The 24,888-nt window shown below is 42.0% G+C and overlaps 1 protein-coding gene across 3 annotated transcripts in view; it reads right to left on the bottom strand.

Annotated features, from left to right (window-relative positions):
- MAGI3 (membrane associated guanylate kinase, WW and PDZ domain containing 3) overlaps positions 1-24,888 on the bottom strand; it is a 372,638-nt gene that overhangs the window by 88,267 nt on the left and 259,483 nt on the right. For all 3 annotated transcript variants that reach the window (XM_069761755.1, XM_069761757.1, XM_069761756.1), the window contains exons 8-9: positions 1,363-1,469; positions 1,087-1,275 (exon numbers count right to left, since the gene is read on the bottom strand). In XM_069761755.1, coding sequence (XP_069617856.1) covers positions 1,087-1,275; positions 1,363-1,469 — 296 coding nt within the window. The remainder of the gene's footprint in view (positions 1-1,086; positions 1,276-1,362; positions 1,470-24,888) is intronic.

Genomic DNA, 24,888 nt, shown 5'->3' with positions numbered 1-24,888 from the left:
ATATATATATATATATATATATATATATATATATATATATATATATATCTTCCTGGTTTTCAGATATACATCTTTTATATATTTTTTCTATATACCGTATATATTTTTTATCCATTTTACCATACTATTTTTATACTTACTAATTCTTTGTGGGGTGTCCAGTTATTATTTATCATTTGACCTGCCTAGTACGAATTATTTGTTATATGTCTTTTGACATGTGCACGTATACATATTTAAAAAAAAGCGTATTTTATGAGTATACATATTTTAATATTAAATATATATAAATGTTGGTTACCGCTTGTTGCACATAATAAAAGTGATTTATTCTATATATTCCCTGATATCCGTTTTTCTTTTCTGGCTTGATCCATACTTGGTGTATGTTCTTCTCCATTTTTGTAGTGGTCTCACTACTTTCCCATTGATACAAGTGGTGGATTGGTTTACTATTCTTTATCTCATTTGGGTATAAGATCATTAAATTTTGATTATATTATATTGGTAATACCTGATCCTACTCCTGTGTCTATTCTTAACTGCGTTATAATGAGAAGAGACTCCCTACATTGATATAAGCAACAGCAACACCCAATTGTCAATTTATTCATTCACTACCAGGAGGTATAACACAGCAGCAGCAGAGGAACCCAGAGTTCTAAGAAACCTTGCTCCATAACTGTTAATTCACAGGGAATACAAGGACGAGCCATATCTCGATGCCTGACAGATTAAGTTATGTTGAATTTGGCTTTTAACAAGAGTTTGGTGTCCATTTTATATTTCAAATTTACAGAAGCGCTTTATTCCCCCATCGGTCTAGCATGCCCCAATGGTCCCCTCCATACGATGTACACTCAGCAATAGTTCTGGTTCAGCTATATTTATCCACGTCCATTATGATGAATCATTGATCAGATAAGTTGTATTGATGGCCATAATGGGACATTTGCCCTAAATAATGAATAATAACAGATTGATAAAATGTCAGGCTCGCGGCAGAAAAATAGAATAATTGCAGAAGCAAGGACATATTTTGCTTCTTTGATTGGGTACAGCAAGTTTGTGGTTTGCGTGTCGTACCTGGAGCAATTTTGCCATCTTGTGCAGCTGGGCCGTCTTTCAAGACATTTTTGACCTGAAGAAACTCATCTGGTCTGTCCCCTCCAATGATGGTAAAGCCGAACCCCATGGAGCTTTTCTTAAGGGATGTACGCAGTATTGCTCCCTTTAGAAGGGCTGGATCCCTGGTAAACGGAGACTTGTCCGGCTCTGAAGTGGGAAGAAAACAGAACGATCAATAGAACTGTAAATATAATATTCCTACGTTACTAACTACGAAGGAAAAGCATACTGTACCTGGAATTAATGCTCCCTCGGATGGCGGCAAGCTCAGCTGGCCAAGCTGTTTCCTTCTTTTAGCTTCTAGGACTGGATTCTCAAACTGAGTTTTCTGATTAATGTGACTAAAAAAAACAAAAAACAAAAACTGATGATATAACAAGAGCCATCAGACAGTTAACACGACACGCTTATGTAAGAGAAGAAAAAGAGCCACTTTAACAAATAATTACTTTAAAAAAGATTGTCAAAAATATTTCCAAATAACTTTTTTTTAATTGAGTAAAGTCTGAACAATGATTTTGATTGTTTTGAGACTTGCCTAAAGCACTTCCACAAAAAAAACATCTTTAAAGTGTAAACGTTATTTTGATTTTTATTTCATAAATCAATAGTACACATCAGTAAGCAACTTTGTACTATATCTTATCAGAGAAATCTGCTTCTTTCTCAGCCAGGATCATTCATGCTCAAAATTCTCAATTCACCAGTAATATCTGTATTCAGTGATGTCAGATTATTCCACTACTAAAATAGGAGATGCAAAGAGTTTGTATGTTCTCTCCGTGTTTGCGTGGGTTTCCTCCGGGCACTCCGGTTTCCTCCCACATTCCAAAGACATACTGATAGGAATTCTAGATTGTGAGCCCATCGGGGACAGTGATGATAATGTGTGCAAACTGTAAAGCGCTGCGGAATATGTTAGCGCTATATAAAAATAAAGATTATTATTATTATTATTATGGTAGTTGCTGCTTATAAGATTCTATGCAGATTGGAGGGGGAGGAGCCGAGTTCCCTCTTCCTCTTCCTCCCCATCAGCTCCTGTACAGCAACAGCAAATTTGGAGTTCTGTTTATAAATCATTTACATTTCACCATTTACGTTTAAGAAAAGAGAGGCAGATTTAAACTTTTTTTCACTTTTTAATTTTTTTAATGAATATTACATTTTTAATTAGTTCCCTCAGGGGACAAGGACCTATGATTTCTTAATCTCCTATGCAATACAACAGGCAGGGCTTCATAGGAGATGTCACATGGCAGATATGGAGGCCTTCAAAAGTCATTGCAACTGGCCGACCACCATCTTTATGCCTTTTAAATGCTACTTGCACACTTAATAATGGCATTTAAGAGGTTAAAAATATAACTGGAGCCAGCTTCACTTGCATCAGTTACTTTCACGTGCTGGCTCTGTAATACAGCCGGTACCTGTGCTGTATAGAGCGGGCTCAGCGCCTTAATCTGCTCCGTACAGCCATAGTGCACCAATCTAAGGGTAGCATACAACAGGGACAAAAAGCCAAATTAGCTATTACATTTGCACCTTATATTTTTTTTTAGATTTTAGAGTTTTTCATTTGCGCATTATTCTTCTTTGAATTTGTTTTTTTTTTTTTCAAAAATCAATTTCATGTGTTTTTTTTTTAAATTATTGTTATTTTGCGTGAGGTTTTGGGGTTTCCAAAAGTTTTTGGACGATTCATCATTTGCGACTCTACCCCTTCACCCCCAGCGATTTTCCGTTTTTTCGCTTTCGTTTATTTCCTCCATCTTTTTTCAAATAGCCATATACTTTTCAATTGTTTTCGTCCATATGGCCATGTGAGGGCTTGTTTTTTGCAGGATGAGTTCTACTTTTGAATGACATAACTGGTTTTACCACATAGTGTACAGAAAATGGAAAAAAAATTCCAAGTGCAGTGAAATTGCAATATATTTATATATATTTATTTATCTTTTTATTTACCATGTTCACTAAATGATAAAACTGACCTGGCAAAATATTATTCCCCAGGTCAGTACAAGTATGCAGATACCAAACATGTACACTTCCTTATTTATTAAGTGGTGAAAAAAATTTGTATGAAAAAATGTTTTTGTGTTTGTCACCATTTTCCGAGACCTGAAACTTTTTTTTTTTTTTTTTTTTCAGGATCGGGGGCTTGCGGAGGGCTTATTTTTTGTGGCTTTAGCTGACGTTTTTATTGATACAATTTTGGGGTAGATCCAATACAACCAAAAAACCCCGGAATTCTGGTGTCATGATTTTTTTCTCTCGATACACTGTTTATCAATCAGTTTAATTTACCTTGTATTTTACCAAATGGAACATTTCTGATCGCAGGGATATCAAATGTATATTTTTCAACTGTTTTATTTTTAATGGGGCAAAAGGGAGGGGTGATTTGAACATGTGTATTTTTTATTTTTTTTTTACTTTTTATTTTAGTCCTCTTAGGAAACTTGAAGCTTTGATCGTTCGATCGTCTAGTAAAAATCACAATCTATAACAGCAAATTCATAATAACAGGCATGGGGGTATCTGCAGACCCTCGGCTGTTATGACAGCTCATCAGCACCCTGAGATCCCGTGACAGGGGCCCAAAAGGCTGTCCGTGATTGACAGCGGCATTTAACTTAACAGCCGTAAGTGGATCTCAGATCCATCCGCAGCTGTTAGGGGCACTTGATGGCTGATTAAATCAGCCACCAATTGATGGGAAAGATGTGGGCTCAGTGCCAGAATCCGCAACAAAGGCAGCGGCACGACCGATAACATACATACTTCATCCGTTGTGAAGAAGTTAAAAAAAAATTGCCAAGTTTTTGTGCAAATGTGTTCCATTGCTCTAAAAAGTTGCAGAAAAAAATGTGAAGGGTTTCAGAGCGGACCCACCTGACCCTAAAACATTATGTGCACATACCATTAACCCCTTAGTGACAGAGCCAATTTGGTACTTAATGACCGAGCCAATTTTTGCAATTCTGACCACTGTCACTTTATGAGGTTATAACTCTGGAACGCTTCAACGGATCCCGCTGATTCTGAGATTGTTTTTTCGTGACATATTGTACTTCATGTTAGTGGTAACATTTCTTCGATATTACTTGCGATTATTTATGAAAAAAACGGAAATATGGCGAAAATTTTTAACATTTTGCAATTTTCAAACTTTGTATTTTTATGCCCTTAAATCAGAGAGATATGTCACGAAAAATAGTTAATAAATAACATTTCCCACATGTCTACTTTACATCAGCACAATTTTGGAAACAAAATTTTTTTTTTGTTAGGGAGTTATAAGGGTTAAAAGTTGACCAGCAATTTCTCATTTTTACAACACCATTTTTTTTTTAGGGACCACATCACATTTGAAGTCATTTTGAGGGGTCTATATGATAGAAAATAATGAAGTGTGACACCATTCTAAAAACTACACCCCTCAAGGTTCTCAAAACCACATTCAAGAAGTTTATTAACCCTTTACGTGCTTCACAGGAACTGAAACAATGTGGAAGGAAAAAATGAACATTTAACTTTTTTTTGCAAACATCTTAATTCAGAACCATTTTCACAAGTGTAAAAACAGAAATGTAACCATAAATTTTGTTATGCAATTTCTCCTGAATACGCCAATACCCCATATGTGGGGGTAAACCACTTTTTGGGCGCACCGCAGAACTTGGAAGTGAAGGAGCGCCGTTTGACTTTTTCAATGCAGAATTGGCTGGAATTGAGATTGGACGCCATGTCACGTTTTGAGAGCCCCTGATGTGGAAACTCCCCATAAGTGACACCATTTTGGAAACTAGACCCCTTAAGGAACTTATCTAGATGTGTGGTGAGCACTTTGAACCCCCAAGTGCTTCACAGAAGTTTATAACGTAGAGCCGTGAAAATAAAAAATCGCTTTTGTTTACACAAAAATGATCTTTTCACCCACAAATTCTTATTTTCACAAGGGTAACAGGAGAAATTAGACCACTAAATTTGTTGTGCGATATCTCCTGAATACGTCGATACCCCATATGTGAGGGTAAACCACTGTTTGGGCACACCACAGAGCTTGGAAGAGAAAGAGTGCCGTTTTACTTTTTCAATGTAGAATTGGCTGGAATTGAGATCGGACGCCATGTCGCGTTTGGAGAGCCCCTGATGTGCCTAAACAGTAGAAATCCCCCACAAGTGACCCCATTTTGGAAACTAGACCCCCCATGGAACTTATCTAGTTGTGTGGTGAGAACCTTGAATGCCCAAGTGCTTCACAGAAGTTTATAATGCAGAGCCGTGAAAATAAAAAATATTTTTTTTTCCCACAAAAAAGATTTTTTAGCCCCCAAGTTTTTATTTTCACAAGGGTAACAAGAGAAATTGGACCCCAAAAGTTGTTTTCCAATTTGTCCTGAGTATGCTGGTACCCCATATGTGGGGGTAAACCACTGTTTGGGCGCACGGCAGAGCTTGGAAGGAAGGAGCGCCGTTTTGGAATGCAGACTTTGATAGAATGGTCTGTGGGCATTATGTTGCATTTGCAGAGCCCCTGATGTACCTAACCAGTAGAAACCCTCCACAAGTGACCCCATTTTGGAAACTAGACCCCCCAAGGAACTTATCTAGATGTGTGGTGAGAACTTTGAATGCCCAAGTGCTTCACAGAAGTTTAGAATGCAGAGTCGTGAAAATAAATTTTTCTTTTTTTTCACAAAAAAGATATTGTAGCCCCCAAGTTTTTATTTTCACAAGGGTAACAAGAGAAATTGGACCCCAGAAGTTGTTGTCCAATTTATCCCGAGTACGCTGATGCCCCATATGTGGGGGTAACCCACTGTTTGGGCGCACGGCAGAGCTCAGAAGGGAGGGAGTACCATTTGACTTTTTGAGCGCAAAATTGGCTGTCGTGTTTGGAGACCCCCTGATGTACCTAAACAGTGGAAACCCCCCAATTCTAGCTCCAACCCTAACCCCAACACACCCCTAACCCTAATCCCAACCTGATCCATAATCCTAATCACTAACCCTAACCATAATCACAACCCTTACCCCAAAACAACCCTAATGTTAACCCTAACCATAACCCTAATCAAAACCCTAAATCCAACACACCCCTAATCCTAATCTCAACCCTAACCTCAAATCTAACCCTAATCCCAATACACCCCTAATCACAACCCTAACCTTAACCCTAATCCCAAACCTAACCCTAATCCCAAGCGTAACCCTAATGCCAACCCTAACCCGAATACCAACCCTAATCCAAACCCTAACCCTAATCCCAGCTCTAACCCTAATTTTAGCCCCAACCCTAGCCCTAACTTTAGCCCCAACCCTAAGGCTACTTTCACACTTGCGTCGTTTGGTATTCCGTCGCAATCCGTCGATTTGGACAAGAAACGGATCCTGCAAATGTGCCCGCAGGATGCGTTTTTTGCCCATAGACTTGTATTGCCGACGGATCGTGACGGATGGCCACACGTCGCGTCCGTCGTGCACTGGATCAGTTGTGTTTTGGCGGACCGTCGGCACAAAAAAACGTTCAATGAAACGTTTTTTTGTACGTCGCATCCGCCATTTCTGACCGCGCATGCGTGGCCGTAACTCCGCCCCCTCCTCCCCAGGACATAGATTGGGCAGCGGATGCGTTGAAAAACTACAGCTGCTGCCCACGTTGTGCACAATTTTCACAACGTGCGTCGGTATGTCGGGCCGACGCATTGCGACGGCCCCGTACCGACGTAAGTGTGAAAGAAGCATAACCCTAAATTTAGCCCCAACCCTAACCCTAAATTTAGCCCCAACCCTAGCCCTACCCCTACCCTAGCCCTACCCCTAACCCTACCCCTACCCCTAATTTTAGCCCCAACTGCTCTTCTCCTGCCGGCCGGCAGATGGAGACAGATGGCGGGCGCACTGCGCATGCGCCCGCCATTTTCTTCTGCCGGCGGCCAGGAGGAGCAGCAAGAGGATCCAGGGACACAGGTGAGTATGGCAGGGTCCCCGAATCCCCCTATTTCTCTGTCCTCTGATGTGCGATCACATCAGAGGACAGAGAATTACACTTTACTTTTTTTTTTTTTTGCGATCGCCGGTAAACAGTTAATTACCGGCGATCGCAAAACAGGGGTCGGTAAAACCGACCCCGATCATGCTCTTTGGGGTCTCGGCTACCCCCGGCAGCCGCGACCCCAAAGATTCTCGCGGCGCCCACCGGGAGACACGAGGAGCATCGGGGGAGATAGGTGAGTATTGGGGGGCTACCTGGGACCCCTTTTCTCTGTCCTCCGATGTGCGATCACATCGGAGGACAGAGAAATTAAAAAGAGATCGCTTTTTTTTGCGATCGCCGGTAAACGGTTAATTACCGGCGATCGCAAATGCGGGGTGGGTTAAAAACCCCCTGAATCATGTTCTCTGGGGTCTCGGCTACCCCCGGCAGTCGAGACCCCGGAGAAAATTCGACACTGGGGGGCGCTATTCACTTTTTCCACAGCGCCGTTAATTAACGGCGCAGTGGTTTAAGTACCCTTAGCGGCCGCCGTTAAAAGGCGTATCGGCGGTTGCTAAGGGGTTAGGGTATGATTATATGTACAAATTTTCTGGTACAGACATTCATCTGGGGATTTTCCACAGATCCACAGCATACCAACATAATAAGTGAAAAAAAAAAATTGCAGAATTTTAAAACTATGTGTCTCAGATTTCATCATCTGCATTTGAACGACTTAAGGTACCTTTACACATAACGATATCGTTAAGGATATCGTTGCAACTTCATGCTTTTTGTGACGTTGCAAGGATCCCGCTAACGATCTCGTTATGTGTGACAGCGACCAACGATCAGGACCTGCTGGGAGATCGTTGGTCGCTGGGGAATGATCAGGACCTTTTTTTGGTCGCTGATCACCCGCTGTCATCGCTGGATTGGCATGTGTGACGCCGATCCAACGATGTGTTCACTTGTAACCAGGGTAAACATCGGGTTACTAAGCGCAGGGCCGCGCTTAGTAACCCGATATTTACCCTGTTACCATTGTAAAAGTAAAAAAAAAAAAACACTCACATTCCGATGTCTGTCACGTCCCCTGGCGTCAGCTTCCCTGCACTGACTGTCAGCGCCGGCCGTAAAGCAGAGCACAGCGGTGACGTCACCGCTGTGCTCTGCTTTACGGCCGGCGCTGACACAGTCAGTGCTGGAAGCTGACGGCGGGGGACGTGACAGACATTGGAATGTGAGTATAGTGGTTTTTTTTTTCTTTTACTTTTACAATGGTAACCAGGGTAAATATCGGGTTACTAAGCGCGGCCCTGCGCTTAGTAACCCGATGTTTACCCTGGTTACCATCGTTGAAGACAGTTTCAACGATGCCGAAGTCTTTCCCCTGATCGTTGGTGGCTGGAGAGAGCTGTCTGTGTGATAGCTCCCCAGCGACCACACAATGACTCACCAATGATCACGGCCAGGTCGTTTAGTGTAACGGTACCATAAGCTTGGTTTTATTTCAATGCGTTTTTTGTGGCTGTATTGTGACAATTGTGGTAAAAGGAGATCACATTAATCCCACACAAAAGCTGCATTAACATTGTACGATACTTGTGAAGGACTGTTTTTTTTTTGGTTTTTTGTTTTTTTTAAAGAAAATCGCTTCACAATCTTTCAGTGTAATCAGCTACCTATCACAAGCAAAACATGCATTCATCGGGTGGAATGTTCTTCTGTGCAGCACAAAAGATCATCTTTCTCAGCGGCGCATTGTCCCATGTACAGACGATGCTGAGAACAATGGCAGCCCATCTGCACTGAGCCATCTATTGCAGATCGCTCAGTGTGCATCATTTTGTTTGGTCTGCCTATTTAAACAGGCTATTGAGCGACTGCCGATCTGTAAAGGTTTACTGTTGGGCAGTCGTATTGTAGCGCTTTTTGGTTCATGTAAACGGACCCTTAAACTACATTCATACATCCGTGTTATCACGAGTGTTATCATCTGAGTGAGAGACAGATTGTATCTTGGGTATCATCCTAGTTGCAGCAATGCTTTTTTCCTCATTCGTTTTTCTTTTTCTTCCACTGAAACCGGTAGACTGAATATTTTTTTTATCCAATGAGAGTTAAAAACGGATAAAACTCAGATGGCGCTCTGCAGTAGAAAGCATCTGTGTCTCATCCATTTTATTTGGATCTCCATAGACAATAATGGTCTAGTGTGATCCGCAAAACAATGAGAGTTGTACCTGCTCAGTAACAGACCAATTTTTAAACTAGATGTGTGTAGGGATCGATGATGCTCTATGAGTCAGTGTGGTGTATGAGAAAAAAAATGGACCACACTAGGAAGTAACACGGATGTATGAATGTACCCAGTGGCAACAAAAACACATCCTAGTGCTGTCCACTGTTTTTGCTCAGACAGCACACTGATTCAATGAGTGACATGTCCTAGTGCTATCCGTTTTTTTGCTCAGACAGCATACTGATTTATACTTACAAGTCCTAGTGTGGTTTGCTTTATTTTTCTCATACGGCACATTGATCCATATAGTGACACGTCCTAGTGCTGTTCACTTTTGTACTCAGATGGCACATTGATCCATAGAGTGACACATCCTAGTGCTGTCCGCTTTTTTTGCTCAGACAGCACATTGATCCATAGACACATCCTAGTGCTGTCCGCTTTTTTTGCTCAGACAGCACATTGATCCATAGACACATCCTAGTGCTGTCCGCTTTTTTTGCTCAGACAGCACATTGATCAATAGAGTGACACATCCTAGTGCTGTCCGCTTTTTTTGCTCAGACAGCACATTGATCAATAGAGTGACACATCCTAGTGCTGTCCGCTTTTTTTGCTCAGACAGCACATTGATCAATAGAGTGACACATCCTAGTGCTGTCCGCTTTTTTTGCTCAGACAGCACATTGATCAATAGAGTGACACGTCCTAGTGCTGTTCACTTTTTTTTGCTCATGTGGCACATTGATCCCTAGAGTGACACGTCCTAGTGCTGTTCACTTTTTTTGCTCACGCGGCACATTGATCCATAGGGTGACACGCCCTAGTGCTGTTCCCTTTTTTGTTCATATGGCACATTGATCCATACAGTGACACGTCCTAGTGCTGTTCACTTTTTTTGTTCATATGGCACATTGATCCATAGAGTGACACGTCCTAGTGCTGTTCACTTTTTTTGCTCAGACGGCACATTGATCCATAGAGTGACACGTCCTAGTGCTGTTCACTTTTTTTGTTCATACGGCACACTGATCCATAGTTTATTTGATCTAAACAAACATAGGTTTAAAAAAGGAATCTGTGAGACTCAGAGCAAGTTCTTTTCTAATCGTTTTGTGTATCCAACCCCATCAAAGTTTTGTTGTGATCTGTATAAAACAGATGACACGTACTTTAGTGTTCCAGTGATTAAAAAATTAGTGTGAATGTAGCCTTGAGGACATTACTGTGTGAGTCCAGTACATGGGATTCCTAGAGTACTGTAACCCTACATACAAAACACCAAGGCTGCTTCTCACAACACGCAAGAGAGCACACCTGCTCATACATAGAAAAATTCTAATCCAATTAGCTGGTCCACACCGTGGAATAGAAACATTAACTTTAACACAGAAGTGATCATGTTAGACAAAAAAACTTGCTAATAGTCTACACATTTTAAGAAACATGGGAGATAAAAAAAGCATTAATAGTTCCAATTGTTTCCCAATTACTGCGGTGTTTTATCAGACGTGCCACCAAGACCTGGGAATTAATGTAGCGAGCGCAGTTGCTCCGTTTAAGTGTGATGCTCGCAGACTCTTCCTTCACAAAGCTGTCACCATGACTCGCACTCTCAAATTAAGTAGTCTCCCCAGATATTTTAACCAGGGAATTACCAGTGCAATTACACATTTAGCAATTCTTGACTAATGTTCTACCCTTAATGAGTATGGAGAACATTAACTCCTCGATGACCACGTCAACTAAGCCCTGCTGTCTTATTCAATAAAAGAAAGTATTTAGAATTTGTGTTTTTGTGTTTTATGTAAACGTTAAGCATTCTGATTAAATGTTCTGCCAGTAAAGCAAATACAATGGCGTGTAACAGCTTGGGCACCCCTGGTCAAAATTACTGTTATTGTGAACAGATAAGGTATGTTTTCACATGGCGTATTTGCTATGGATTGGACGCTGCATACAGCTGCAACATCCAATCTGCAGCGTCCAGATGTTACAGCATAGTGCATGGGATTTTATGAAATCCCATATCCACTATGCGTATAAAAACGCAGGTGGCAAACCTGCGTGTACGCACATGCGGCGCAACTTTATAGACCTCAGCATGTCTATTTATGTTGCGGAGACGCACAGTCTCCACAAGATAAATGGCACCGTTCTATGTAAAGGATGCAGAGAATCCGCATGTGTTCAATGAATACATGCGGAATCACCGCACGTACAAAAGCCAGCAGCGCTTTGTACGGAGCGGGGATCTGCTGAGTCGAATGCGCTGTCGGCACGTCACTTGGAAACATACCTTTAAGTAAGTTGAAGTTTATATGAACTCTAAAAGGACTAAACTTAACCCCTTCATGACCCAGCCTATTTTGACCTTAAAGACCTTGCCGTTTTTTGCAATTCTGACCAGTGTCCCTTTATGAGGTAATAACACAGGAACGCTTCAACGGATCCTAGCGGTTCTGAGATTGTTTTTTCGTGACATATTGGGCTTCATGTTAGTGGTAAATTTAGGTCAATAAATTCTGCGTTTATTTGTGATAAAAATGGAAATTTGGCGAAAATTTTGAAAATTTCGCAATTTTCACATTTTGAATTTTTATTCTGTTAAACCAGAGAGATATGTGACACAAAATAGTTAATAAATAACATTTCCCACATGTTTACTTTACATCAGCACAATTTTGGAAACAAAATTTTTTTTTGTTAGGAAGTTATAAGGGTTAAAATTTGACCAGCGATTTGTCATTTTTACAACGAAATTTACAAAACCATTTTTTTTAGGGACCACCTCACATTTGAAGTCAGTCTGAGGGGTCTATATGGCTGAAAATACCCAAAAGTGACACCATTCTAAAAACTGCACCCCTCAAGGTACTGAAAACCACATTCAAGAAGTTTAACCCTTCAGGTGCTTCACAGCAGCAGAAGCAACATGGAAGGAAAAAATGAACATTTAACTTTTTAGTCACAAAAATTATCTTTTAGCAACAATTTTTTTATTTTCCCAATGGTAAAAGGAGAAACTGAACCACGAAAGTTGTTGTCCAATTTGTCCTGAGTATGCCGATACCTCATATGTGGGGGTAAACCACTGTTTGGGCGCACGGCAGGGCTTGGAAGGGAAGGAGCACCATTTGATTTTTTGAATCAAAAATTGGCTCCACTCTTTAGCGGACACCATGTCAAGTTTGGAGAGCACCCGTGTGCCTAAAAATTGGAGCTCCCCCACAAGTGACCCCATTTTGGAAACTAGACGCCCCAAGGAACTTATCTAGATGCATAGTGAGCACTTTGAACCCCCAGGTGCTTCACAAATTGATCCATAAAAATGAAAAAGTACTTTTTTTTTCACAAAAAAATTCTTTTAGCCTCAATTTTTTCATTTTCACATGGGCAACAGGATAAAATGGATCCTAAAATGTGTTGGGCAATTTCTCCTGAGTACACCAATACCTCACATGTGGGGGTAAACCACTGTTTGGGCACATGGTAAGGCTCGGAAGGGAAGGAGCGCCATTTGACTTTTTGAATGAAAAATTATTTCCATCGTTAGCGGACACCATGTCGCGTTTGGATAGCCCCTGTGTGCCTAAACATTGGCGCTCCCCCACAAGTGACCCCATTTTGGAAACTAGACCCCCCAAGGAACTTATTTAGATGCCTAGTGAGCACTTTAAACCCTCAGGTGCTTCACAAATTGATCTGTAAAAATGAAAAAGTACTTTTTTTTCACAAAAAAATTCTTTTCGCCTCAATTTTTTCATTTTCACATGGGCAGTAGGATAAAATGGATCACAAAATTTGTTGGGCAATTTCTCCCGAGTACGCCGATACCTCATATGTGGGGGTAAACCACTGTTTGGGCACTCGGCAGGGCTCGGAAGGGAAGGCGCGCCATTTGACTTTTTGAATGGAAAATTAGCTCCAATTGTTAGCGGACACCATGTCACGTTTGGAGAGCCCCTGTGTGCCTAAACATTGGAGCTCCCCCACAAGTGACCCCATTTTGGAAACTAGACCCACCAAGGAACTTATCTAGATGCATATTGAGCACTTTAAACCCCCAGGTGCTTCACAGAAGTTTATAACGCAGAGCCATGAAAATAAAAAATAATTTTTCTTTCCTCAAAAATGATTTTTTAGCCTGGAATTTCCTATTTTGCCAAGGATAATAGGAGAAATTGGACCCCAAATATTGTTGTCCAGTTTGTCCTGAGTACGCTGATACCCGATATTTGGGGGTAAACCACTGTTTGGGCGCACGGCAGGGCTCGGAAGGGATGGCACGCCATTTGGCTTTTTAAATGGAAAATTAGCTCCAATCATTAGCGGACACCATGTCACGTTTGGAGAGCCCCTGTGTGCCTAAACATTGGAGATCCCCCAGAAATGACACCATTTTAGAAACTAGACCCTGAAAGGAACTTATCTAGATGTGTGGTGAGCACTTTGAACCCCCAAGTGCTTCATAGAAGTTTATAATGCAGAGCCGTGAAAATAATAAATACGTTTTCTTTCCTCAAAAATAATTATTTAGCCCAGAATTTTTTAATTTTCCCAAGGGTAACAGGAGAAATTTGACCCCAATATTTGTTGTCCAGTTTCTCCGGAGTATGGTGATACCCCATATGTGGGGGTAAACCACTGTTTGGGCACACGTTGAGGCTCGGAAGTGAAGTAGTGACGTTTTGAAATGCAGACTTTGATGGAATGCTCTGCGGGTGTCACGTTGTGTTTGCAGAGCCCCTGATGTGCCTAAACAGTAGAAACCCCCCACAAGTGACCCCATTTTGGAAACTAGACCCCCAAAGGAACTTATCTAGATGTGTGGTGAGCACTTTGAACCCCCAAGTGCTTCATAGAAGTTTATAATGCAGAGCCGTGAAAATAATAAATACGTTTTCTTTCCTCAAAAATAATTATTTAGCCCAGAATTTTTTATCTTCCCAAGGGTAACAGGAGAAATTGGACCCCAATAGTTGTTGTCCAGTTTCTCCTGAGTACGCTGATAACCCATGTGTGGGGGTAAACCACTGTTTGGGCACACGTCGGGGCTCAGAAGGGAAGTAGTGACTTTTGAAATGCAGACTTTGATGGAATGCTCTGCGGGCGTCACATTGCGTTTGCAGAGCCCCTGGTGTGCCTAAACAGTAGAAACCCCCCACAAGTGACCACATTTTAGAAACTAGACCCCCCAAGGAACTTATCTAGATATGTGGTGAGCACTTTGAACCCCCAAGTGCTTCACAGACGTTTACAACGCAGAGCCGTGAAAATAAAAAATTTTTTTTCTTTCCACAAAAATGATGTTTTAGCAAGCATTTTTTTAGATTCACAAGGGTAACAGGAGAAATTGGACCCCAGTAATTGTTGCGCAGTTTATCCTGAGTACACTGATACCCCATATGTGGGGGTAAACCACTGTTTGGGCACACGTTGGGGCTCGGAAGTGAGGGAGCACCATTTGACTTTTTGAATAAGAGATTGGCTGGAATCAATGGTGGCGCCATGTTGCGTTTGGAGACCCCTGATGTGCCTAAACAGTGGTAACCCCTCAATTCTACCTCCAACACTAACCCCAACACACCCCTAACCCTAATCCCAACTGTAGCCATAACCCTAATCACAACCCTAACCACAACCCTAATTCCAACCCTAACCCTAAGGCTATGTGCCCACGTTGCGGATTCGTGTGAGATATTTCCGCACCATTTTTGAAAAATCTGCGGGTAAAAGGCACTGCGTTTTACCTGCGGATTTTCCGCGGATTTCCAGTGTTTTTTGTGCGGATTTCACCTGCGGATTCCTATTGAGGAACAGGTGTAAAACGCCGCGGAATCCGCACAAAGAATTGACATGCTGCGGAAAATACAACGCAGCATTTCCGCGCGGTATTTTCTGCACCATGGGCACAGCGGATTTGGTTTTTCATATGTTTACATGGTACTGTAAACCTGATGGAATACTGCTGCGAACCTGCAGCGGCCAATCCGCAGCCAAATCCGCACCGTGTGCACATAGCCTAATTCTAAAGGTATGTGCACACTGCGGAAAACGCTGCAGATCCGCAGCAGTTTCCCATGAGTTTACAGTTCAATGTAAATCTATGGGAAACAAAAATCGCTGTACACGTGCTGCGGAAAAACTGCACGGAAACGCAGCGGTTTACATTCCGCAGCATGTCACTTCTTTGTGCGGATTCCGCAGCGGTTTTACAACTGCTCCAATAGAAAATCGCAATTGTAAAACCGCAGTGAAATGCGCAGAAAAAAATGCGGTAAATCCGCCATAAATCCGCAACGGTTTAGCACTGCGGATTTATCAAATCCGCAGCGGAAAAATCCGCAGAGGACCAGAATACGTGTGCACATACCGAAACCCTAACCCTACCCCTAACCCTAAAAAAATGTCTTTATTTTTTTTATTGTCCCTACCTATGGGGGTGACAAAGTGGGGGGGTCATTTATTATTTTTTTTATTTTGATCACTGAGATATAATCTATCTCAGTGATCAAAATGCACTTTGGAACGAATCTGCCGGCCGGCAGATTCGGCGGGCGCACTGCGCATGTGCCCGCCATTTTGGAAGATGGCGGCGCCCAGGGAGAAGACGGACGGGACCCCGGCAGGATCGGTAAGCATGATAGAGTGGGGGGAGACCACGGGGGGGGGGGGAATCGGAGCGCGGCAGGCGTGGAACGGAGCACGGGGGGCGTGGAACGGAGCACGGGGGGGCTGGAACGGAGCACGGGGGGGTGGAACGGAGCACGGGGGGGTGGAACGGAGCACGGGGGGGTGGATCGGAATGCAGGGGGGGTGGATCGGAATGCAGGGGGGGTGATTGGAGCACGGGGGGGTGATTGGAGCACGGGGGGAGCGGACAAGAGCACGGGGGGGAGCGGAGCACTGGATGGAGGGGAGCCGGAGCAGTGTACCGGCCAGATCGGGGGGCTGGGGGGGCGATCGGTGGGGTGGGGTGGGGGCACATTAGTATTTCCAGCCATGGCCGATGATATTTCAGCATCGGCCATGGCTGGATTGTAATATTTCACCAGTTATAATAGGTGAAATATTACAAATCGCTCTGATTGGCTGTTGAAAGTGAAACTGCCAATCAGAGCGATCGTAGCCACGAAGGGGTGAAGCCACCCCCCCTGGGCTAAACTACCACTCCCCCTGTCCCTGCAGATCGGGTGAAATGGGAGTTAACCCTTTCACCGGATCTGCAGGGACGCGATCTTTCCATGACGCCACATAGGCGTCATGGGTCGGATTGGCACCGACTTTCATGACGCCTACGTGGCGTCAAAGGTCGTGAAGGGGTTAAAGAAGACTTTCTATTTTAGTAAAAAAAAATTATATTTTTTTTTAGTTGAAAAAATTACAAAAAGGAAAATGGGCAAATGCAAACATTTTGGGCACCATTGGAGATTTTTGTGCTCAGATAACTTTGACCAAGGCTTCGGAACCTTAATTACCGTATTTTTCGGACCATAAGACACACTTTTTCCCCAAAAACATTTTGGGGGGAAATGGGGGTGCGTCTTATGGTGGGAATATACTTACAAATACTATGCAGTGATCCTGGTCCGACGCTGCAGTGCCATGTAGCCTCCCTTCCCAGGCTGGTGCGGCTGTGGGGCAGTGGTGATACTCTGTTCGGCAATGGGGCTCCGCTGGCATTTCGTGAAAGCCCGGAGGCCCCCGCAGATCCAGTGCTGCGACGTGGTGGCCTCTGGGGCCGGCGCATGCTCAGATTCAGATCTCGGCAATGAGATCTCATCACCGCCGCTACCCCACAGGGGAGCACCACAGAGCACCACCACCGCAACACAGAGCACCAGTGCCGCACCAGCATGGGATGGGATTTCCCCAGAGGCCATCGCACCAGCCTGGACCACCGAACAACCCCTGTGACCACTCCTCCACATGTGCTGATCACCCCCTGGTAAGCTGAATTCAGACTAAGACAGACCCCCATTTGACATTATATTTTTTCCCTATTTTCCTTCTGAAAATTTGGGGTGCGTCTTATTATGGTCCGGTGTGTCTTATAGTCCAAATTGTTGATGCTAACATAACACCATCTGTAAAAAAAAATGCCAAAGTTGAAAAGAGGATGGCATCTACAAATGGAAAATGATACTAAACCCGCATCAAAATTCACAATAGACTGCCTCAAAAGGCACAAGCTGAAGGTTTTACAATGGCCCTCACAGTCCCATGATCTTAACATCATTGAAAATCTGTGGCTGTACATCAAAATAGCAGTGTAGAATTGAACTGAAAGATTTTTCCAAGAAAGAATGGCTAAAAATCCCTCAAACAAGACATGAAAGACTCTTGGCTGGTTGCAAAAAGTGTTTACAAGCTGTGATACTTTCAAAAGGGGGTGCTACTAGGTAGCGACCATGCAGAGTGCCAAAACTTTTGCCTCGGCCCATTTTCCTTTTTTAAAATGTAAAAGATTTTTTGTTTAAAATACAAAAGGAAATGTGTCATATTAAACTTTAGGCCTTTTAGAGATTATTTCATCTTAAACTTGTCTAACCGATCACATAACAGTAAATTTGACAAGGGTACCCAAACTTTTCCATGCTACTGTACATTTATTCTTTAGTTCTTGTAAGAAGCATTGATTATTTTTTACCTACTCCACATCACTCAACATCTTCCCCTCTTACCCCTATGGGCTGGCTGCCTAAGGTTATACCTCACTTCTCGGGGCATCCAGTGTTTATTCCCTCTAGAATGAAGGGAAACTGTTGTAGAAATTAATACCATTGATTCGTATGAAATCATTCCCAGAGATAAGGAACATCGGGTGTTTTGCTCGATCAGTCTATGGATGTAGGACCAACACACAATGTTCACAACTTTGCATCTGTTGGGTTTGGCTCAGGCTTGAAAATTCTGGCTAACAACAGATATACAGAAACCAAGCCTTAGGCAGCTTGCTGTACCAGGAAACTTTCCCACTACTCTATAGGCATTGGGAAATTAGTCACGATAAGCCCCAACTAAGCTAAATCCTACCCGTCAGTCATTCCACAGCCAACGAGGAAGAGGATTTAGAAGGAAAGCAGACAATGCCTGTGGAAGTGCTTACTGAAGGCGGATTTACTACAGAGCTGTAATTTTAGGACTTTTAAATAATCGTCATGTCGTCATTTAAAAGTTACTTTTAAAAAAGAAAAAAAATGTTAACAAGTAGAATAGCTATAATATAAATAAAAATTACTAAATGAAAACTGCAGCAAAAGCTACAAAACATCAGAGCCGTGATGCCAATAGTAGGGTGCACTCACAGGCTGGCAGCGGTCACATGCTAGTCGCTACTTAACAAAACAGGGACTGGGCTGACACTGAGCAGGTAAGAAGTGTTTGTTTTTTTGCTTTATAACATTTGCTGCTTTTTTATGTTGGATATTCCCACTAACACCATGATTGTGTGAAGGAAAACAGAGGTTTTCAGTTCTGTATAGGAAAATGTAACTTTTACTCCCATAAAGATATGTTACGAACTTAATTGGCATTAAATTTTGAACCATTTGTTCAATGGATCTGAGGAAGTGGCCTGGACATCCACGAAACGCATAGTTTTATAGCCCTGAATAAAGTATGCAATTCTTCTGAACTCTGATTCCTTTGCCTGATTTTGGAAGAGCGCGGAAATGTCGGCATCTTGAATATCCTATCCGGAATTTCGTGAAGATCCTTTGCGGGTCCTGTGCCATCTGCAGCCCTCCTATAATACTTAATATATGTATTGTGCATACTCACAAAGTGTAAAGGTGAGAATTTTACCTTACAGTAAACTAATTGTTATTTTGGTAAATGAGCTATTGCGCCCCTCTCTTTAATGTTTCTAGATACAGTGAAGGAAATAATTATTTTATCCCTTGCTGATTTTAACCCTTTACAAACTTTAGGATTAGTAATGGATAGTTGTCCTATTGACACCTCTCCATTACTAAGACAGGCTTAATGTCACCTTACATTACAAAGGTGACATTAACCCCTTATTACCCCATATGCCACTGCTACAGGGAAGAGGGAAGAGAGAGGCTAAGTGCCGGAATTGGCGCATCTTAGAGACAAGCCTTTTCTGGGGTGGCTGGGGGCAGATGTTTTTAGCCAGGGTAAAGGCAATAACCATGGTCCCTTTCTAGGCTATTATTATCTGCCCTCAGTCACTGGATTTCCCCCTCTGCACGGGAGCCCACGCCAGTTAATTCCGTGAATATTCTTTTAGTAAATACATACAGGTCCCAAATTTTACACATTTTACACACACATACTATTCACAGTATTAGACACTGACATATAAATCTAACTGTTCTGCATACCGGCTTTAATATATATGTATGTATGTATGTATGTATGTATGTATGTATGTATGTATGTATATACACACACACACACATATATATATATATATATATATATATATATATATATATATATATATATATATATATATTTATTTATTTATTTGGTATTAAAACAAGGTTTACAGTTGTGTTTTACAATGCGATTTTAACATGAGCTTTTACATAGAGAGAACTGCTGTATGTAAACCATGTCTCCTATCCTGTCAGGTTCTGCAAAGATTTTACAGAAGCCGACAGATGAATTATCAGTTATCCTGCCATCTCTCTATAAAATATAAAGATATATATATATATATATATATATATATATATATATATATATATATATATATATATATATATATATATATATATATATATATTTACTAGCTGAAGAGCCCGGCGTTGCCTGGGCATAGTAAATATCTGTGGTTAGTTATAGCACCTCACGTCTCTTATTTTCCCATCACGCCTCTCATTTTCCCATCACGCCTCTCATTTTCCCCCTCACTCCTCTCATTCCCCCCTAACACTTGTCATTTCGACCTCACATCTGTCATTTTCCTATCACTCCACTATTTTCCCTCACACCTTTTCATTTTCACCTCACACCCATTTTCATCAAACCTCTCATTTTCCCCTCAGTATATACATGTTTGTCATCTCCCTTATATATAGTATACACCTGTATGTCATCTCCTGTATATAGTATATACCTGTATGTCATCTCCCCTGTAAATAGTATATACCTGCTGTATGTCATCTCCTCCTGTATATTGTATATACCTATGTGTCATCTCCTCTTTTATATAGTATACACCTGTATGTCATCTCCTCCTGTATATAGTATATACGTGTGTCATCTCCTCCTGTATATAGTGTGTACCTGTAAGTTTTCATCTCCTGTATATAGTATATACCTGTGTGTCATCTCCTCCTGTATATAGTATATACCTGTGTGTCATCTGCTCCTATATATAGTATATACGTGTGTGTCATCTCCTCCTGTATATAGTATATACCTGTATGTCATCTCCTGTATATAGAATATACCTGTGTCATCTTCCCTGTATATAGTATATATGTGTCATCTCCCCTGTATATAGTATATACCTGTGTGTCATCTCCTCCTGTATATAATATATATCTGTGTCATCTCCTCCTGTATTAGACCTCGTTCACACGTTATTTGCTCAGTATTTTTACCTCAGTATTTGTAAGCTAAATTGGCAGCCTGATAAATCCCCAGCCAACAGGAAGCCCTCCCCCCTGGCAGTATATATTAGCTCACACATACACATAATAGACAGGTCATGTGACTGACAGCTGCCGTATTTCCTATATGGTACATTTGTTGCTCTTGTAGATTGTCTGCTTATTAATCAGATTTTTATTTTTGAAGGATAATACCAGACTTGTGTGTGTTTTAGGGCTAGTTTCATGTGTCAAGTTGTGTGTGTTGAGTTGCGTGTGGCGACATGCATGTAGCGACTGTGTCGAGTTGCATGTGACAGGTTAGTGTAGGAAGTTGTGTGAAGCAAGTTTTGCGCATGGCGAGTTTTGCGCATGGCGAGTTTTATGTGTGGTGAGTTTTGAGTATGTGCAAGTTTTGTGTGAGGCAACTTTTGCATGTGTTGCAACTTTTGTGCATGTGGCAATTTTTCCACGTGTGGCGAGTTTTCCATTAGGTGTGTTTTGCATGTGTGGCGAGTTTTGCGTGAGCCTAGTTTTGCACGTGGCGTGGTTTGCGCATGGCGAGTTTTGAGCGGCGACTTTTGTGTTTCGACTTTTATGTGGCGAGGTTGGTGTATGTGTGGTGAAATGTGTGCTGAGGGTGGTATATGTGTTCAAGCACGTGGTAGTGTGTGGCGCATTTTGTGTGTGTGTGTTCATATCCCCGTGTGTGGTGAGTATCCGGCCCCACCTTAGCAACTGTACGGTATATACTCTTGGCACCATCGCTCTCATTCTATAAGTCCCCCTTGTTCACATCTGGCAGCTGTCAATTTGCCTCCAACACTTTTCCTTTCACTTATTCCCCATTATGTAGATAGGGGCAAAATTGTTTGGTCAATTGGAACGCGCGGGGTTAAAATTTTGCCTCACAACATAGCCTATGACGCTCTCGGGGTCCAGACGTGTGACTGTGCAAAATTTTGTGGCTGTAGCTACGACGGTGCAGATGCCAATTCCGGACATACACACACACATTCAGTATATTATAATATATATATATATATATATATATATATATATATATATATATATATATATATATATATATATATATATATATATATATACACACACACACACATATATATACACATACATATATACATACATATACATATACATACACACACACACACACACACACACACACACACACACACAGTACAGACCAAAAGTTTGGACACACCTGAAGGCATCAAAACTATTAATTAACACATGTGGAATTATATACTTACAAAAGTGTGAAACAAATATGTCTTATAGTCTAGGTTCTTCAAAGTAGCCACCTTTTGCTTTGTTGACTGCTTTGCACACTCTTGGCATTCTCTTGATGAGCTTCAAGAGGTAGTCACCGGGAACGGTCTTCCAACAATCTTGAAGGAGTTCCCAGAGATGCTTAGCACTTGTTGGCCCTTTTGCCTTCCCTCTGCGGTCCAGCTCACCCCAAACCATCTCGATTGGGTTCAGGTCTGGTGACTGTGGAGGCCAGGTCATCTGGTGTAGCATCACATCACTATCCTTCTTGGTCAAATAGCCCTTACACAGCCTGGAGGTGTGTTTGGGTTCATTGCCCTGTTGAAAAATAAATGACGGTCCAACTAAACGCAAACCGGATGGAATAGCATGCCGCTGCAAGATGCTGCGGTAGCCATGCTGTTTCAGTATGCCTTCAATTTTGAATAAATCCCCAACAGTGTCACCAGCAAAGCACCCCAACACCATCACACCTCCTCCTCCATGCTTCATGATGGGAACCAGGCACGTAAAGTCCATCCGTTCACCTTTTCTGCGTCGCATAAAGACAAGGTGGTTGGAACCAAAGATCTCAAATTTGGACTCATCAGACCAAAGCACAGATTTCCACTGGTCTAATGTCCATTCCTTGTGTTCTTTAGCCCAAACAAGTCTCTTCTGCTTGTTGCCGGTCCTTAGGCTGGTTTCACATTTGCGTTTTTTGCCGCTGCGTTTTAACGCATATAAACGCATGCTTCTTGTTTTCCTATATTTAACATTAAAAACGCATGTGTTTTTTTTGTACGTGTTTGGCCGCGTTTGACGACGCATGCGTCGTTTTGATGCTTGCGTTTTGGTGCGGAAATGCAACATGTAGTAATTTCTAGAGGCTTTTTTTGCTGCAAAAAAACGCATGTGTTCGATTGCGTCAAAAAAACGTATTGCTGTCTATGTAAACGCATGCGTTTTTCAGCACATGCGTTTGGTTGCGTTTTTGAACGCATGCGTTTCAATAGAGAAAAACAAGTCTAGACACTGATAAGCCACCCCCCACCATCAAGGTGATAAAGGGATCCAAACCCTATCCCTAACCCTAGCCCTAACGATAGCCTAACCCTAACAGGAAAAAGGAAATAAATACATTTTTTTAATTTTTTCCGTAACTAATAGTTGATGAAGGGGGTTTGATTTCTATTTATAAGGGGTTTTCTAGTGGATTTTTATGATTGGCAGCTGTCACACACTGAAAGATGCTTTTTATTCCGATGTTTGTGAAGCAGAATGAACAAAAACCAGCTTGTGAAATTTCTCATCATGCGTACCAAAAGCGCAAACGCAGGAAAAAATGCATGTAAACGCGTACAAACGCGGCGTTTTTTTAACCGCATGCGACAACGCATGCGTCTAAAAAACGCAGCGTTTGTACGTGTTTACATGCGTTTTTTTCACAACTTGCGGATGTGTTTAAAACTTCTTGTTGTAGAGATGTGTCTGCTGCTAGAACTCTGTGTGGCAATGACCTGGTCTCTAATCTGAGCTGCTGTTAACCTGCGATTTCTGAGGCTGGTGACTCAGATAAACTTATCCTCAGAAGCAGAGGTGAATCTTGGTCTTCCTATCCTGGGGCAGTCCTCATGTGAGCCAGTTTCTTTGTAGCACTTGATGGTTTTTGCCACTGCACTTGGGGACACTTTCAAAGTTTTCCCAATTTTCTGGACTGACTGGCCACCATTACTTTAAGAAATGAAGGTCACTCATTCTGCTTGACTTAGAATTTGTATTATGGCAAGAAAAAAGCAGCTAACAGTCTATTCAGTAGGACTATCAGCTGTGTATCCACCAGACTTCTGTACATATAGCATATAGCACAGCCCACGTAGCATATAGCACAGCCACGTAGCATATAGCAAAGCAACGTAGTATATAGCACAGCCCACACAGTATATAACAGTCCACGTAGTATATAACACAGGCCACGTAGTATATTGCCCAGCCATGTATATTGCACAGCTACCTAGTATATAGCACAGCCCACGTAGTATATAGCAAAGCCATGTAGTATATAGCACAGCTCATGCAGTGTATAACACAGCCAGCATAGTATATAACACAGCCCACAAAGTACATAGCACAACTCACGCAGTGTATAACAGCCCACGTAGTATATAGCACAGCCCACGTAGTATATAACACAGAGATGTAGTATATAACAGCCCACGCAGTATATAGCACAGACCACGCAGTATATAGCACAGCCCACGTAGTATTTAACACAGCCCATGTAGTATATAGCAATGTGGGCACCATATCCCTGTTAAAAAAATAAATAATTAAAATAAAAAAATAGCTATATACTCAGCTTCCATCGGCCCACGGATCCAGGCGAGGCGTTTAGCGATGCTCCTCGCGATGCTCCGGTCCCAAGAATGCATTGCGGTCTCGCAGGATGATGACGTAGCGGTCTCAAGAGACCGCTACGTCATCATCTCGCGAGACCGCAATGCATGCCCCAGGAGCGGGAAAGGCGCCAGATGGTGAGTATATAATGATTTTTTATTATTTTTAACATTAGATCTTTTTACTATTGATGCTGCATAAGCAGCATCAATAGTAAAAAGTTGGTCACACAGGGTTAATAGCAGCGTTAATGGACTGCGTTACACCGAGGAATAACACGGTGTAAC

This window comes from Ranitomeya imitator, chromosome 3 (genome assembly GCF_032444005.1).
Source record: "Ranitomeya imitator isolate aRanImi1 chromosome 3, aRanImi1.pri, whole genome shotgun sequence".
Classification (NCBI taxonomy): Eukaryota; Metazoa; Chordata; class Amphibia; order Anura; family Dendrobatidae; genus Ranitomeya; species Ranitomeya imitator.
The sequence above is the reverse complement of the archived record's forward strand: the minus strand, read 5'-3'. Positions and strand labels throughout refer to the sequence as shown.